The sequence below is a fragment of the Caretta caretta genome, chromosome 10 (genome assembly GCF_965140235.1).
Source record: "Caretta caretta isolate rCarCar2 chromosome 10, rCarCar1.hap1, whole genome shotgun sequence".
NCBI lineage: Eukaryota > Metazoa > Chordata > Testudines > Cheloniidae > Caretta > Caretta caretta.
Window position 1 is genome coordinate 5,934,825 of NC_134215.1, and position 18,693 is coordinate 5,953,517.

Here is an 18,693-nt window from a genome sequence, read left to right on the forward strand (position 1 = left end):
AAGCTTTTGTGGGTTAGAACCCATTTCATCAGATGCATGGAGTGAAAATACAGGAGCAGGTATAAATACATGAAAGGATGGGGGTTGTTTTACCAAGTGTGAGGTCAGTCTATGATTGCTTGGTAAAGAAGCATTGCGCTCCAAGTTCCCAATCTTGAGAAGAACAATTTTTCTAGCTAAATTGCACTGTTATTTCTTCCTGGCCTGGTTCTGAGAAGGGCTGTCAACACCCGTTTAACAACCATGGGTGTTTGAGAGCATTCCAGCACCTTCTAGGATTAGGCCCTTAACACACAGACCCCTAGTTGATTGGCAGTTTTATGAAACCCAAGGCTATTCTGTCAGCTCCCATATGTAAAGGAAGACCAAAGTAAAGATTCCCACACTGTTTTATTTCCAGGCAGAGATATGAATTCAGGGTTGCGTGAGAATGGAAATGCAACATTTAATGGGGTCTCCAAGCAAAACTCTTTGATTTAAAATGTGGGTGTGAGAAACACATTTAGATGCTGCCTGGCATATTAATGAGTTCCAGTCACCACAATGCTTGGCATTAAATAAACCAGAGTGTTAATATTCTGAGCACCATTCTTGCAGACCTTTCCCTCCACAAAACCCACACCCAGCCTGACCCTTGCCTGAGAGATTCCCCGTCTTCATGCTTCCTTTTTGCTAAAAATGGGTATCCATGATCTCTGTGGAGTATTTTTGCTTTCACGTTATTCAAAGCTCTTCTTGTAATGCCCAGTCCAGTAAGCGCCATTAAATATTAATTTATCATAGTCTCTGGGATTCCACAGTTAGTTTCTAGTCCATCCTGGGTGTTGTGGTAACTGTGGCTAACTGTTGACTCTTGGATGACAGCTACTGTAGAACCTGGTGAGAGAAATGGCCATGATCCCTATCAGCTAACATTGCACACACATTTCCTGTTTAAAATTGCTCATAACTTTAAGAGATGTTCACCTTCCAGTCAGAAAATCGCCGAGGAGTGATGTGTTGGTTTTTGAGAAGTGTGAGTGAAGGTCGTTTAACAGGTGTCAGAGAGAAGACAATGGGGGGAAAAAACTCGCTTTCCCAATTTAGACAAAAAAACTCAAGACTTTTGTCTGTAAACAGATCTCGTGCCAAAACCTGAGATCATTTATTAGCTCTCTTGTTACTATTATGTGCATCACATTAGCACCTCCTTGCCCAAACGAGTTCAGAGACCCATCAGAGGCGGCGCTCTAAAGACAGCCCTCCCCCCCAAAAGAGATTGCAATCTAAATACATGAAACAGAAAAATTAAGTGACTTGTGTAGAGTCCCAGAGCAGATCAGGGCCACAACGGGGACCAGAAGCCAGGTTTCCTGTCTCCGAGCTGAGTGCCCTATCCACTAGGCTACATTGCCCCTGTGTGCTAAATCACCATAACAATGTGAACATCAAGCAAGAGATTATGGGAGTGGATGATGGTGGAGGCTAATTTTCCCAGGTTAGCCTTTGGAAGCTAAGTGGGTCCCATAGCGCAGGCATAATTGTGTCCAGTGCATGACCCCGATCCTCTGATCTGATCTGCATGCACAGATCTCAAGCCCATTCAAGTCAGTGATGGTCCACACAGCCAGAAGGGTCTGCCCATGTGCATTCAGTTGCAGGATCGGGTCTTGAACAGCAGTGCAGTATTTTCTTCCTGACCACCAGGCTATGGCAGTTTGGCACCGTGCATCATATCAACAGCCAGAAGCAGGGTTGTTCTCTTTCTGCTTAGGAAGAACCTGGGAAGCAAGAGTAGCAATGAGCACTGATCTGCAGTACCCCATGGGCACTGACATATACTGGGAATATGCTTTAGCAAGTGTTCATTGACTGGGGGCAGCATGAAGCCTGAGAACACACCTACAGTGTCACTCTAATTTCATGATGGGAAAAGTTATGGTAATGCCAGGAAATTCTAACTCCCAGCACCTACTGTAGAAGACATAGCATTAGACACTGTGATAGGATCGGAATTGCCTCGAGGGCTATCGCCTGCCATTTGTACAGATCCCTAGCGGACTGATGGGGGAAAGCATTGAAGTCAGGGGACAAGTGGGTGTAACAGCAGCTGCCCTTTTCTCTGTATTATGCACAGCCTCCGGCCGTCACTGAGCAACGGCACCTCACAAAAGGAGTTGGAACACAAAGCTGACACACCCTGCCTCTCGCTGAGCTCTTTCACAGAGATCCTGGTTTCAGGGCTGGACTGGATGAGTGGACATTAAAGAGCACGGAAGCATTTCAAAGCGAAGGATGAGAAATGTTACACATCGTGGGTCTGAAAACCCTCTTCAAATAAGGTCCTTTGCAGCAGGAGAGTTGCATCTGTTTGGACATTTCGCCCCTCAGTGGGCCAAATTCATCCCTGGTGAAACTCTGCTGGGTAGTGCTGGGAGGCTAGAGGGGTTGGCCCAACTTGTTTTAACCTCCTGTTATCTCTCTTAGATATTTCTATGGCCCCCATTGGCATAGTCCCTGAGCACTTCACAATCTTTAATGTATTTGTTCTTGCAACACCCCTGTGAGGTAGGGAAGTATTTCCCCATTTTACAGATGGGGAATTGAGTCGCAGCGACTAAATGACTTGCTGAATTGAACCTAGGTGTCCAGCTGGCCACCCAATCACTAGGCCATCCTGCTGCTGCAACAAGCCATTATCCATTATTTCTGGGGAAAACTTTCTAAAGTGAATGGGAATGTCTTGTTTTTAGGCCCTATGGAATAGGATCATCTAGAGAGGTGTTTTGGAAACACTGATTTGGCATTTTTAAAAAATATATACGATGTGGGAGACTTTCCTCAATGACCCACGCAAAGGGGGATGCGTAGATGTGCTGCCCCCAGGAGGAGCCTTGGGAACGAATCGTGAGTGAGCTCCCCTTTGCGCTGGCTCTTCTCAAGGCTCAGCTCTGCTGGCTGATGGGTTGATTGGCTCCACGTGGGCACCAATGATACTGCCAAGAATGACCTTGAGCGGATCACTGCGGACTACGTGGCTCTGGGAAGAAGGATAAAGGAGTTGGAGGCGCAAGTGGTGTTCTCGTCCATCCTCCCCGTGGAAGGAAAAGGCCTGGGTAGGGACCGTCGAATCATGGAAGTCAACGAATGGCTACGCAGGTGGTGTCGGAGAGAAGGCTTTGGATTCTTTGACCATGGGATGGTGTTCCATGAAGGAGGAGTGCTGGGCAGAGACGGGTTCCATCTTACGAAGAGAGGGAAGAGCATTTTTGCCAGCAGGCTGGCTGACCTAGTGAGGAGGGCTTTAAACTAGGTTCACCGGGGGAAGGAGACCAAAGCCCTGAGGTAAGTGGGAAAGCGGGATACCGGGAGGAAGCACAGGCAGGAATGTCTGTGAGGGGAGGGCTCCTGCCTCATACTGGGAATGAGGGGCGATCAACAGGTTATCTCAAGTGCTTATATACAAATGCACAAAGCCTTGGTAACAAGCAGGGAGAACTGGAGGTCCTGGTGATGTCAAAGAACTATGACGTGATTGGAATAAAAGAGACTTGGTGGGATAACTCACATGACTGGAGTACTGTCATGGATGGTTATAAACTGTTCAGGAAGGACAGGCAGGGCAGAAAAGGTGGGGGAGTAGCACTGTATGTAAGGGAGCAGTATGACTGCTCAGAGCTCCGGTATGAAACTGTAGAAAAACCTGAGTGTCTCTGGATTAAGTTTAGAAGTGTGTGCAACAAGAGTGATGTAGTGGTGGGAGTCTGCTATAGACCACCGGACCAGGGGGATGAGGTAGATGAGACTTTCTTCCGGCAGCTCACGGAAGCTACTAGATCGCATGCCCTGATTCTCATGGGTGACTTTAATTTTCCTGATATCTGCTGGGAGAGCAATACAGCGGTGCATAGACAATCCAGGAAGTTTTTGGAAAGCGTAGGGGACAATTTCCTGGCGCAAGTGCTAGAGGAGCCCACTAGGGGGGGCGCTTTTCTTGACCTGCTGCTCACAAACCGGGTAGAATTAGTGGGGGAAGCAAAAGTGGATGGGAATCTGGGAGGCAGTGACCATGAGTTGGTTGAGTTCAGGATCCTGACACAGGGAAGAAAGGTAAGCAGCAGGATACGGACCCTGGACTTCAGGAAAGCAGACTTCGACTCCCTCAGGGAACGGATGGCCAGGATCCCCTGGGGGACTAACTTGAAGGGGAAAGGAGTCCAGGAGAGCTGGCTGTATTTCAAGGAATCCCTGTTGAGGTTACAGGGACAAACCATCCCGATGAGTCGAAAGAATAGTAAATATGGCAGGCGACCAGCTTGGCTTAATGGTGAAATCCTAGCGGATCTTAAACATAAAAAAGAAGCTTACAAGAAGTGGAAGATTGGACATATGACCAGGGAAGAGTATAAAAATATTGCTCGGGCATGTAGGAATGAAATCAGGAGGGCCAAATCGCACCTGGAGCTGCAGCTAGCAAGAGATGTCAAGAGTAACAAGAAGGGTTTCTTCAGGTATGTTGGCAACAAGAAGAAAGCCAAGGAAAGTTGTGGGCCCCTTACTGAATGAGGGAGGCAACCTAGTGACAGAGGATGTGGAAAAAGCTAATGTACTCAATGCTTTTTTTGCCTCCTTTTTCACTAACAAGGTCAGCTCCCAGACTGCTGCGCTGGGCATCACAAAATGGGGAAGAGATGGCCAGCCCTCTGTGGAGATAGAGGTGGTTAGGGACTATTTAGAAAAGCTGGACGTGCACAAGTCCATGGGGCCGGACGAGTTGCATCCGAGAGTGCTGAAGGAATTGGCGGCTGTGATTGCAGAGCCATTGGCCATTATCTTTGAAAACTCGTGGCGAACGGGGGAAGTCCCAGATGACTGGAAAAAGGCTAATGTAGTGCCAATCTTTAAAAAAGGGAAGAAGGAGGATCCAGGGAACTACAGGCCAGTCAGCCTCACCTCAGGCCCTGGAAAAATCATGGAGCAGGTCCTCAAAGAATCAATCCTGAAGCACTTGCATGAGAGGAAAGTGATCAGGAACAGCCAGCATGGATTCACCAAGGGAAGGTCATGCCTGACTAATCTAATCGCCTTCTATGATGAGATTACTGGTTCTGTGGATGAAGGGAAAGCAGTGGATGTATTGTTTCTTGACTTTAGCAAAGCTTTTGACACCGTCTCCCACAGTATTCTTGTCAGCAAGTTAAGGAAGTATGGGCTGGATGAATGCATTATAAGGTGGGTAGAAAGCTGGCTAGATTGTCGGGCTCAACGGGTAGTGATCAATGGCTCCATGTCTAGTTGGCAGCCGGTATCAAGTGGAGTGCCCCAAGGGTCGGTCCTGGGGCCGTGGTTTTGTTCAATATCTTCATAAATGATCTGGAGGATGGTGTGGATTGCACTCTCAGCAAATTTGCGGATGATACTAAACTGGGAGGAGTGGTAGATACGCTGGAGGGGAGGGATAGGATACAGAAGGACCTAGACAAATTGGAGGATTGGGCCAAAAGAAATCTGATGAGGTTCAATAAGGATAAGTGCAGGGTCCTGCACTTAGGATGGAAGAATCCAATGCACCGCTACAGACTAGGGACCGAATGGCTCGGCAGCAGTTCTGCGGAAAAGGACCTAGGGGTGACAGTGGACGAGAAGCTGGATATGAGTCAGCAGTGTGCCCTTGTTGCCAAGAAGGCCAATGGCATTTTGGGATGTATAAGTAGGGGCATAGCGAGCAGATTGAGGGACGTGATCGTTCCCCTCTATTCGACATTGGTGAGGCCTCATCTGGAGTACTGTGTCCAGTTTTGGGCCCCACACTACAAGAAGGATGTGGATAAATTGGAGAGAATCCAGCGAAGGGCAACAAAAATGATTAGGGGTCTAGAACACATGACTTATGAGGAGAGGCTGAGGGAGCTGGGATTGTTTAGCCTGCAGAAGAGAAGAATGAGGGGGGATTTGATAGCTGCTTTCAACTACCTGAAAGGGGGTTCCAAAGAGGATGGCTCTAGACTGTTCTCAATGGTAGCAGATGACAGAACGAGGAGTAATGGTCTCAAGCTGCAGTGGGGGAGGTTTAGATTGGATATTAGGAAAAACTTTTTCACTAAGAGGGTGGTGAAACACTGGAATGCGTTACCTAGGGAGGTGGTAGAATCTCCTTCCTTAGAGGTTTTTAAGGTCAGGCTTGACAAAGCCCTGGCTGGGATGATTTAACTGGGAATTGGTCCTGCTTCGAGCAGGGGGTTGGACTAGATGACCTTCAGGGGTCCCTTCCAAACCTGATATTCTATGATTCTATGATGGGCAGAGCTAATACTCCTCCCACTCCCATCTTTCTCCCCCACGTTCTTGAGTGGAGACGGGTAGCAGCAGGGGGGGATATAGAAGGGATAGTGAGGGGAGCTACTGTGACTTGGTGGGGGGTGCCCTGTGGTCACCCCCCACCACCACCACACCGTTGGTGCCCTGTTCACCGATGCCCCGTCTCCCCATGCAGGTGCTGGTGCCCTGTTCCCCACCTCACATAACTGACTGATACTGATACCTCCCGCCCCGGGCTGGATGTCTCCCTTCTGCTCCCCAGAGACCCATCTCATGCACCATGGCAACCACCTCAGTCCGTCCTCCACATCTCGCTCTCCCTCCAGGCGATATTATGGGGGTGGAAAACACTGCAGGGGGGGACGCATACATCAGCCCCCCACAATATTTCCATAGCAGGGGCACTAGTGCTTCCTCTGCCCCTGGTTTTGCCACCGCTGAGTAGCAGCCCCATGGACCCGGCTTTTTTCCCCCTCCTCCAACATCCAAACTCCTGACCAGACATGCCGCAAAGGGCCATATACACCCCCTTATTTCTTCACACAGCTACATAGGACAGATGGACAATCGCACCCAGAAAAGAATTGTGCTTGGATTTCAGTTGGTATCCAAACCCACTGCCCTCGTTTAGGAAAATCTCCTCTTTTGGATTGTTACAGTGGGGTGGTAACAGGATTTTCTGTGCCATGGAAACATCCACGATTTTGAGAAAAACAACAACATTGTTTCCTAACAGAACAAAAATAATCTCAGAGCTTGTCTACACTTACAGCGCCGCGGTAGTGCTTAGCAAAACCGCTACCCATGCAGACGGGAGAGCTTCTTCTATCGGTGCAGGTACTCCACTGCCCTGAGAGGCAATAGCTGTGTCCAGAGGTGGATTAAGCTTTCCTGGGGCCCTGGGCCAGAGCAAATGCGGAGCCCCTCCCCACCCCTTCCACCTGCAGTCCTGCCCCCGTTCTGCCCCTTCCCCTGTGGCCCCGCCACTGTTCCACCAAGGGTCCCCCACATTTTGCCCCCACACTGTGGCCCTGCAACCTGTTTGCTCCTTTCTGCACCATCCCCCACTGCGGCCCCAAGACCAGAGAAGCTCTGTACCTCCACCACAGCCCTGGGGTGCAACAGAGCATCAGAGCTCCTCCAGCCCGAGGCTGCAGCAGGGATTGAGAGCTCCTCCAGTCCCGAGGCCACAGTGGAGGTCTGGGTGCTAGGACATCCCCCGCCGCTCCATGCTTCTGTGGGGGACCAGGGTCAGGGCGCTGGGCCTTCTCCGGCCCCACCCTCCCGACGCTTCTGCCAGGGCTCCAGGCTTCCGCTGCCCCACAGCGGATTTCTGCTGGGGGCGGGGTGCCCATTTTTCTGGAGTCCCCAATTGGCCAGGGCCCCTGGGCACAGGCCCCATTGGTCCACTGGATAATCTGCCATTGGCTGTGTTGATGGGAGAAGCCCTCCCATCGACATAGAGCTGTCTGCACCAAGAGTTAGGCTGATATAACTGTGGCACTCAAGGGTGTGGATTAGTTATACCAGCGTAAGTTTGTAGTGTAGACCAGGGCTCTGAATTTTTAGCTGAACATCATCCCGGCTACCCACCCACCCTCCAGGAGGGTAGCCTGCCATGGAGCCGGACAGCCACCTGACTCCCCAGGGAGGTCAGAGAGTTTAAGGCTAGAAGAGACCACCAGACCATCTAGTCTTACCTCCTGCATATCACAGGCCACCAACCCCCACCCAGCAACTTGCACACTGAACCCAACAACCAAAATGAGTCCCCAATATTACAGTCAACAGGAGACTAGACTATTCTGTGCCACAGGGAGAGAATGGGGAAGGAGGGTGAAGGACCGAGGTGTACCAGTACCCAAGCCCCCTGCAATGGCAGGGAAATGATTTAGTTAGATACACCCAGACAACCCTGGCAAGTGACCCACACCCACACTCTGCATATGAAGGTGAAGAACCCCCAAGGTCACGGCCCACGTGACCTGGGGGAAATTCCTGCCTGACCCCACATATGGCGATTAGCTAGACCCTGAGCATGTGAGCAAGAACCAACCAGACAAGCACCTGAGAGAGAATGCTCGGTGCCACCTCAGAGCCCCAGCCCACCCTGTCCAGTGTCCCATCTCCAGCTCTGGCCATCCCTGGTGCTTCAGAGAATTTTTTTTTTTTTTTTTTTAAAAACCCTTTCAGAATACACTGGTGAGGGAAGAAGAAATCCCTTTCTGAGTCCTGCAGGTGGCTGCCTGAAATTCTGAAGCATGAGCTTCAGGAAAGAGCCCCAGGGCTGTTGAGGTGCGAGTCCCTGGGTGCTGCAAATGCTAGGGAGCTGCAGATCTGTGGCAGCTCATGAGATGAGCTGTCAAGGAGCCGGGGAGATAGAGCTGGCCTGGTGGGCTGCCCCTGGAAGCCCTGTGAAGGCAAGAAACCGTGAACTTGGGACTCAAGGATTCCAGGCTGCCTCCCAGGTCCTGGCACGAAACAAGGCAGGGTTCTGTCATAAAGTGCCTAGTTTCTACAGGAATTTCATCAAAATCAACACATTCCAGCTGAACATTTCAGTTTTGACAAACTGGCATTTTCTGATGGGAAAAATGTTCCTTTGGGAAACTTCCGTCCAGCTCCAATTATTATCTGTTAGGCTGATGACGTCCAGGCAAACTGGCATGGGACCAAGGTGATATATTTGCATCTATGACTTTTGCACCCTGTTGTTTATGGGACTTGTCCAACTCCCACTGATGTCCATAGAGTCCCATTGAAGTCAATGGGCTGCTGTGGGCATTGGATCGGGCCTCTATGAACAAAATCATGGGCAAATACTGTACTCCTTTTCTTTTTGCGAATACAGACTAACACGGCTGTTCCTCTGAAACCTGTAAGAGAAATGAGTAACTATGGCCATTCTTTCTCTTAGTCTATCTCTTGCTGTAATACTGTCACTGGTTTTTCATTTCATTTTTGGCCATGAATCAGGTATACATTACAAGGGCAAAGCTGTACATTCCTTCTGCATGCCTGCTGGAAAATGAAGTACGTAGCTATTTGTAGGGATGTGAGCAACTAGCCAAGGTTCCTGTATCAGGACTGCGAGCACTGTTACTAAGGCAGGAGATCACAAAAAAGGAGAAAGTAACAGCTGGAAGCACAATGTGGAACATATACACAACCAAAGCACAATTGTCTGGCAATGGAAAACAAGCACCAGCAAACAGATGTTTACCTGGTATTAAATTACACAGACTACAAGTCTGGATAAGAAACACTCTTATCTATACTTAGCTATTTTATATGACTTTATGTGTTCAGATCTACCATAAGGAAAATTGTTGTGACTAAAACTAGCCAGAAAAATGGTGATGGTTGTTGTGTATTTTGTTTGTTTGGGTTTTTTTGTGGAAAATCCCAGCAACGTGTGTGGGGTGGGGGGGTGGGGGGGGATTATCTAATTTTTTCATGGAAAATTTCAACTTCTGTTTGGGAGCTTTCTGTTTTTTTCTTAGCACATGTTCAGCTGAAAGACAAAGGTTTGCAGTTGTTGGCTGAAAAGTTTTTCGTTGAAAAGTCAAATTTCTGCACGGAAAGTAGACACTATTCATGAAAGTTTGCATTCACCCAGAAACCCAATTTTCTGTCTAAAACCAGTTTCAATAGAAATTTTTCAATCAGATAAGAAGTGACTTCCCCAAAATGCCATACTTGGTGATTTGAGATTAGACCTCCGAACTCCCTGGTTCTCAAAACTGTGCTTATTCCTCCAGACAATGCCACTGCAATAAACATCATACTGGAGAGTTGGCTGATGATGGACAGTCCTTTCTACCTGCTACCTACACATAAATGGTCTGACCCAGACAGGTGGCGAATGTCATCAACTCCCATTGACTTCAGTAGGGCATCAATACTTTGCAAGATCAGCCCCGAACTCCATTCTGTCTGATAATCATTTATCTTTTCAATGCAAAGTCAATAGCCAGCATGCATTTGATCCAGCTATTCTTACTTGTGTGAACAGGAGCTGTTGGACTGGGCCCTAAATCCCCGATAACTGATGTCATGATTTACTAAGTGCACCTAGCTAACTGCTATAGCCTGGTAAGCAGAAAGAAAGGATTTAATGACCGGCATAACCACTGAATGCATCCAATGAAGTGAGCTGTAGCTCATGAAAGCTTATGCTCAAATAAATTTGTTAGTCTCTAAGGTGCCACAAGTCCTCCTGTTCTTATAATCATAATAATGATCCTCACTCTCCCAGTGTCTCTCCTAAATAGCTTGCAATGTTATGTCACATTCATGGATGCTCAGCAACGTTTACCATGTGTAACTCTTCACTAATGAGCTACAGCCAATTTATATAAACTCCAGCTCAGAGAGATCACACTCCAGTTGACACGAACCTTGAGGCATTTTGTCTGTTGTGGCATTAGCTAGTTGTTATTGCTGCATATTGCACAGGCAGAAAAACAAATGTCATTGAGCGCTTTAGAATACAGGAGACATTGGATGCTGGTCTTTTATGGACTAAGCAAAAACATTCAGCTTTACAATGTAATGCAATGGAAAGCGACAATTAGATTTAATTAAGGCTGCCTCATTGTCTTCCAGAGAGTAGAATGCCTTGTTCATGACGCACAGCTGTTGGAATTCAACACCTTAATATAACCCGGAGTCTGCCCCAGACAATACAGATTGATAGGCTCTGTAAGGATTCATTGTTATCATTTCTCTTAAAATAGAGCCTGGAGACACCAACCAACAGTAAGCGCCCGTTGTGTTAGGCGCTGTACAAACACAGAATAAGAGAGAGTTCCAGACCTGAAGAGCTTGCAGTCTAAGTAGATAAGACAGACAAAGCATAGGAGGGGAAATGACATAGTAAGTCAGTGGCAGAGGTAGGAGAGACTTCTCTCGTTCTGCATCTTATTTGGGTTATTGCTGATTAAGTACTCTATGTATCATATGACTTTTAAAAACGAACTTTGTATTTGTGGATAATCTAAGCACTATACCCAGATGTACAGACACTCTTTTCCCAACCTATGCATTATATAATTTTTTTAACATTAACTTTAATAAAAATGTTAAATCTGTTCTTATCCACTGGATCACAAAGAATATTGCCTTCAGTCTTCATAAACTGGAGATCATTCACTGCTTTATGAGCTGAAGTACCTTAACAACATTTTGAGATGTAGGTCTTCTTCCCTAGTACCTTGCACAGTGGGGTAAATAACCTAAATTGGTATAAAGTGTTTCTTCATAAGTTTCATTTAATCATCTCAGCCTGTTAGCATCTTTGGGTTTCTTGAAAAGAGATTGGGGATCTTTATAAAAAGCAAATAAAGTAGACGTTTAACTTCTGCCAGCTAACTGTTTTGTGCATAATCCAGGTGTCTGTCCTGTGCCTTTCTAAGATGGGCAAATATGTTGCCATGCAATGTAATTGCATAGGCTGTTTGTTCTACTGTATATTTCAGTGTAGTTGTAAAACCAGTGCAATATTCTTATATCAAATGTACTATGTTCAAAGAGCAGAGCGAGCCTTTTGTAATTAAGTAGAATTGCTTTGTTGCCCCCAAGAGCATTGAACCTAATCTCAGGAATGCAGCCAGCTTGATTCTGGAATCGGAAGAGAATTTTTATAGCTATGCTCTATGAGAGAGTTGACATTAAGGACAATTTGGGTCCAATTCTCTGCCGGTGAAACTCCACTGCAATCCACGGAGTTATGGAGGCAGACATCTTGGTCATTCTGGCACAATCAAACATCTACGTACTTATATGACCCCTGTTATGAGAGCACATAGGCTCTCACAGTCTTTAATGTATTTATCCTCACAGCACCACTGTGCTTTAATCCCTGTTGTATAGATGGGGAATGGAGGCACAGAAAGAGGAAGGCCAAGCTCCATAAAAAGACGTAGGCACCTAACTCCCACTTAGGTGCCTAAGTCCAAAATTTAGGCACCACTGACATCCTCAAAAGCCCCGCTAAGCTGCCGCCTCAACCCAGAGGTGCCTAAAAATCCCTCAGCACCTAAATTTCCACTGTTACAGTCCCCGAGGTGCTGGACATGCATGCTCCTCCTTCAGTCTCACACCTTATCCCAAGTGGAATCTTCCAACCAGCTGAAACTAGATGTGGTCCCACTTATCTTACCCATGGGGCTCAATCCAGTAGGCATGCTCAGAGCAGACCAAACTCCACACAAAATGACCAAGGAGGAGGAGGCCTCAGGATGTGGAAGTGTCTAGGTTAATTCCCCTTTCTGCCCCACCTCTGTGGTGAATGCTCTAGCCATGGGACTACAGTCATTCTCACTTGCTCTCTGATCCAATCCATATATCATTATTTAATACTCAGTGGAACAACTTCAAGAGAAGAGACTGAGAGAGAGCCACATCAGAATCTCTCTTAGCCCATTAACAGTCTACAGACTCTTCCTTGCTACTGCTGGACACACAGTACCAGATATAGTTAACCATTTGCTTTCCATTTGGATTGTCCTGTGAAAAGGGATAGCGATGTGCCCAGCTAGGTCTTGGCTAGCAATTCGCATCTGAATGGCAGAATAACAGGTGTTTTCATGGCTCTGTTCTGCTAGGTGTTGTATATACACATAGTAAAAGACAGTCCCTGCCCCAGAGAGTTTACAGTCTAAGGGTATGTCTACACTACGAAATTAGGTCGAATTTATAGAAGTCGGTTTTTTAGAAATCGGTTTTATATATTCGAGTGTGTGTGTCCCCACAGAAAATGCTCTAAGTGCATTAAGTGCATTAACTCGGCGGAGCGCTTCCACAGTACCGAGGCAAGCGTCGACTTCCGGAGCGTTGCACTGTGGGTAGCTATCCCACAGTTCCCGCAGTCTCCGCTGCCCATTGGAATTCTGGGTTGAGATCCCAATGCCTGATGGGGCTAAAACATTGTCGTGGGTGGTTCTGGGTACATATCGTCAGCCCCCCGTTCCCTCCCTCCCCCCGTGAAAGCAAGGGCAGACAATCATTTTGCGCCTTTTTTCCTGAGTTACCTGTGCAGACGCCATACCATGGCAAGCATGGAGCCCGCTCAGGTAACCGTCACCCTGTGTCTCCTGGGTGCTGGCAGACGCGGTACGGCATTGCTACACAGTAGCAGCAACCCCTTGCCTTGTGGCAGCAGACGGTACAGTACGACTGGTAGCCATCATCGTCATGTCTGAGGTGCTCCTGGTCGCCTCTGTGAGGTCGATCAGGAGCGCCTGGGCAGACATGGGCACAGGGACTAAATTTGGAGTGACTTGACCAGGTCATTCTCTTTAGTCCTGCAGTCAGTCCTATTGAACCGTCTTATGGTGAGCGGGCAGGCGATACGGACTGCTAGCAGTCGTACTGTACCATCTTCTGCCGAGCAGCCATGAGATGTGGATGGCATGCAGTCCTTCTGCACCGTCTGCTGCCAGCCAAAGATGTAAAAGATAGATGGAGTGGATCAAAACAAGAAATAGACCAGATTTGTTTTGTACTCATTTGCTTCCCCCCCTCCCCTGTCTAGGGGACTCATTCTTCTAGGTCACACTGCAGTCACTCACAGAGAAGGTGCAGCGAGGTAAATCTAGCCATGTATCAATCAGAGGCCAGGCTAACCTTCTTGTTCCAATAAGAACGATAACTTAGGTGCACCATTTCTTATTGGAACCCTCCGTGAAGTCCTGCCTGAAATACTCCTAGATGTAAAGCCACCCCCTTTGTTGATTTTAGCTCCCTGAAGCCAACCCTGTAAGCCATGTCCTCAGTCACCCCTCCCAGCGTCAGAGCAACGGCAAACAATCGGGCATCTGAGAGTGCTGTCCAGAGCAGTCACAATGGAGCACTCTGATGGGGCTAAAACATTGTCGCGGGTGGTTCTGGGTACGTGTCGTCAGGCCCCCGTTCCCTCCCTCCCTCCGTGAAAGCAAGGGCAGACAATCATTTCGCTCCTTTTTTCCTGAGTTACCTGTGCAGACGCCATACCACAGCAAGCATGGAGCCCGCTCAGGTAACCATCACCCTATGTCTCCTGGGTGCTGGCAGACGCGGTACGGCTTTGCTGCACAGTAGCAGCAACCCATTGCCTTCTGGCAGCAGACGGTGCAATACGATTGGTAGTCGTCCTCGTCGTGTCCGAGGTGCTCCTGGCCACGTCGGCTGGGAGCGCCTGGGCAGACATGGGCGCAGGGACTAAATTTGGAGTGACTTGACCAGGTCATTCTCTTTAGTCCTGCAGTCAGTCCTATTGAACCATCTTATGGTGAGCGGGCAGGCGATACGGACTGCTAGCAGTCGTACTGTACCATCTTCTGCCAGGCAGGCAAGAGATGGGGATGGCTAGCAGTCGTACTGTACCATCTTCTGCCGAGCAGCCATGAGATGTGGATGGCATGCAGTCCTTCTGCACCGTCTGCTGCCAGCCAAAGATGTAAAAGATAGATGGAGTGGGTCAAAACAAGAAATAGACCAGATTTGTTTTGTACTCATTTGCCTCCTCCCCTGTCTAGGGGACTCATTCCTCTAGGTCACACTGCAGTCACTCACAGAGAAGGTGCAGCGAGGTAAATCTAGCCATGTATCAATCAGAGGCCAGGCTAACCTCCTTGTTCCAATAACAACGATAACTTAGGTGCACCATTTCTTATTGGAACCCTCCGTGCAGTCCTGCCTGAAATACTCCTTGATGTACAGGCACACCCTTTGTTGATTTTAGCTCCCTGAAGCCAACCCTGTAAGCCGTGTCGTCAGTCGCCCCTCCCTCCGTCAGAGCAATGGCACACAATCGTTCTGCGCCTTTTTTCTGTGCGGACGCCATACCAAGGCAAGCATGGAGGCCGCTCAGCTCACTTTGGCAATTAGGAGCACATTAACCACCACACGCATTATCCAGCAGTATATGCAGCACCAGAACATGGCAACGCGATACCGGGCGAGGAGGCGACGTCAGCGCGGTCCCGTGAGTGATCAGGATATGGACACAGATTTCTCTGAAAGCATGGGCCCTGACAATGCATGCATCATGGTGCTAATGGGGCAGGTTCATGCTGTGGAACGCCGATTCTGGGCTCGGGAAACAAGCACAGACTGGTGGGACCGCATAGTGTTGCAGGTCTGGGACGATTCCCAGTGGCTGCGAAACTTTCGCATGCGTAGGGGCACTTTCATGGAACTTTGTGACTTGCTTTCCCCTGCCCTGAAGCGCATGAATACCAAGATGAGAGCAGCCCTCACAGTTGAGAAGTGAGTGGCGATAGCCCTGTGGAAGCTTGCAACACCAGACAGCTACCGGTCAGTTGGGAATCAATTTGGAGTGGGCAAATCTACTGTGGTGGCTGCTGTGATGCAAGTAGCCCACGCAATCAAAGATCTGCTGATATCAAGGGTAGTGACCCTGGGAAATGTGCAGGTCATAGTGGATGGCTTTGCTGCAATGGGATTCCCTAACTGTGGTGGGGCTATAGACGGAACCCATATCCCTATCTTGGCACCGGAGCACCAAGCCGCCGAGTACATAAACCGCAAGGGGTACTTTTCGATAGTGCTGCAAGCTCTGGTGGATCACAAGGGACGTTTCACCAACATCAACGTGGGATGGCCGGGAAAGGTGCATGATGCTCGCATCTTCAGGAACTCTGGTCTGTTTCAAAAGCTGCAGGAAGGGACTTTATTCCCAGACCAGAAAATAACTGTTGGGGATGTTGAAATGCCTATATGTATCCTTGGGGACCCAGCCTACCCCTTAATGCCATGGCTCATGAAGCCGTACACAGGCAGCCTGGACAGTAGTCAGGAGCTGTTCAACTACAGGCTGAGCAAGTGCAGAATGGTGGTAGAATGTGCATTTGGACGTTTAAAGGCGCGCTGGCGTAGTTTACTGACTCGCTTAGACCTCAGCGAAACCAATATTCCCACTGTTATTACTGCTTGCTGTGTGCTCCACAATATCTGTGAGAGTAAGGGGGAGACGTTTATGGCGGGGTGGGAGGTTGAGGCAAATCGCCTAGCTGCTGGTTACGCGCAGCCAGGCACCAGGGCGGTTAGAAGAGCACAGGAGGGCGCGGTACGCATCAGAGAAGCTTTGAAAACCAGTTTCATGACTGGCCAGGCTACGGTGTGAAAGTTCTGTTTGTTTCTCCTTGATGAAACCCCCCGCCCCTTGGTTCACTCTACTTCCCTGTAAGCTAACCACCCTCTCCTCCTCCCTTTAATCATTGCTTGCAGAGGCAATAAAGTCATTGCTGCTTCACAGTCATGCATTCGTTATTCATTCATCACACAAACAGGGAGATGACTACCAAGGTATCCCAGGAGGGGTGGTGGAGGAGGGAAGGAAAATGCCACACAGCACTTTAAGCACAGCACTTTAAAAGTTTACAACTTTAAAATTTATTGAATGACAGCCTTCTTTTTTTTGGGCAATCCTCTGTGGTGGAGTGGCTGGTTGGCCGGAGGCCCCCCCACCGCGTTCTTGGGCGTCTGGGTGTGGAGACTATGGAACTTGGGGAGGAGGGCGGTTGGTTACAGAGGGGCAGCAGTGGCAGTCTGTGCTCCAGCTGCCTTTGCTGCAGCTCAACCATACACTGGAGCATACTGGTTTGGTCCTGCAGCAGCCTCAGCATTGAATCCTGCCTCCTCTCATCACGCTGCTGCCACATTTGAGCTTCAGCCCTGTCTTCAGCCCGCCACTTACTCTCTTCAGCCCACCACTTACTCTCTTCAGCCCTCCACCTCTCCTCCCGGTCATTTTGTGCTTTCCTGCACTCTGACATTATTTGCCTCCACGCATTCGTCTGTGCTCTGTCAGTGTGGGAGGACAGCATGAGCTCGGAGAACATTTCATCGCGAGTGCGTTTTTTTTTATTTCTAAGCTTCACTAGCCTCTGGGAAGGAGAAGATCCTGTGATCATTGAAACACATGGAGCTGGTGGAGAGAAAAAAAGGGACAGCGGTATTTAAAAAGACACATTTTATAAAACAGTCGCTACACTCTTTCAGGGTAAACATTGCTGTTAACATTACATACATAGCACATGTGCTTTCGTTACAAGGTCGCATTTTGCCTCCTCCCACCGCGTGACTACCCCCTCAACCTTCTCCCCTCCCTCTGGCTAACAGCGGGGAACATTTCTGTTTAGCCACAGGCAAACAGCCCAGCAGGAATGGGCTCCTCTGAGTGTCCCCTGAAGAAAAGCACTCTATTTTAACCAGGTGACCATGAATTATATCTCACTCTCCTGAGGATAACACAGAGAGATAAAGAACGGATTTTGGTTGAATGCCAGCAAACATACACTGCAATGCTTTGTTCTACAGTGATTCCCGAGTACGTGTTACTGGCCTGGAGTGGTAAAGTGTCCTACCATGAAGGACGAAATAAGGCTGCCCTCCCCAGAAACCTTTTGCAAAGGCTTTAGGACTACATCTAGGAGAACCGCAAATGCCAGGGCAAAGTAATCCTTTCACATGCTTGCTTTTAAACGATGTATAGCATTTTAAAAGGTACACTCACCAGAGGTCCCTTCTCCGCCTGCTGGGTCCAGGAGGCAGCCTTGGGTGGGTTCAGGGGGTGCTGGCTCCAGGTCTAGGGTGAAAAACAGTTCCTGGCTGTCGGGAAAACCGGTTTCTCCGCTTGCTTGCTGTGAGCTATCTACAACCTCCTCCTCCTCATCATCTTCTTCGTCCCCAAAACCTACTTCCGTATTGCCTCCATCTCCATTGAAGGAGTCAAACAACACGGCTGGGGTAGTGGTGGCTGAACCCCCTAAAATGGCATGCAGCTCATCATAGAAGCGGCATGTTTGGGGCTCTGACCCAGAGCGGCTGTTCGCCTCTCTGGTTTTCTGGTAGGCTTGCCTCAGCTCCTTCAGTTTCACGCGGCACTGCTTCGGGTCCCTGTTATGGCCTCTGTGCTTCATGCCCTGGGAGATTTTCACAAAGGTTTTGGCATTTCGAAAACTGGAACGGAGTTCTGATAGCACGGATTCCTCTCCCCAAACAGCGATCAGATCCCATACCTCCCGTTCGGTCCATGCTGGAGCTCTTTTGCGATTCTGGGACTCCATCATGGTCACCTGTGCTGATGAGCTCTGCATGGTCACCTGCAGCTTGCCACGCTGGCCAAACAGGAAATGAGATTCAAAAGTTCGCGGTTCTTTTCCTGTCTACCTGGCCAGTGCATCTGAGTTGAGAGTGCTGTCCAGAGCGGTCAGAATGGAGCACTCTGGGATAGCTCCCGGAGGCCAATACCATCGAATTGAGTCCACAGTACCCCAAATTCGAACCGGCAACGTCGATTTAAGCGCTAATCCACTTGTCAGGGGTGGAGTAAGGAAATCGATTTTAAGAGCCCTTTAAGTCGAAATAAAGGGCTTCATTGTGTGGACG

General features: G+C 48.7%; 1 protein-coding gene across 1 annotated transcript; it reads right to left on the minus strand.

Moving 5' to 3' along the window:
* Positions 1 to 16,512: 16,512 nt before the first annotated feature.
* On the minus strand, positions 16,513 to 18,418 carry LOC125643866 (uncharacterized). The gene is made up of 2 exons (XM_048867098.2): positions 17,819 to 18,418; positions 16,513 to 17,230 (listed from the first exon to the last, which is right to left on the minus strand). The coding sequence occupies exons 1-2, from the start codon at positions 18,399 to 18,401 to the stop codon at positions 16,689 to 16,691; spliced, it is 1,125 nt and encodes a 374-aa protein (XP_048723055.2). The 5' UTR covers positions 18,402 to 18,418; the 3' UTR covers positions 16,513 to 16,688.
* Between the last annotated feature and the right edge of the window lie 275 nt (positions 18,419 to 18,693).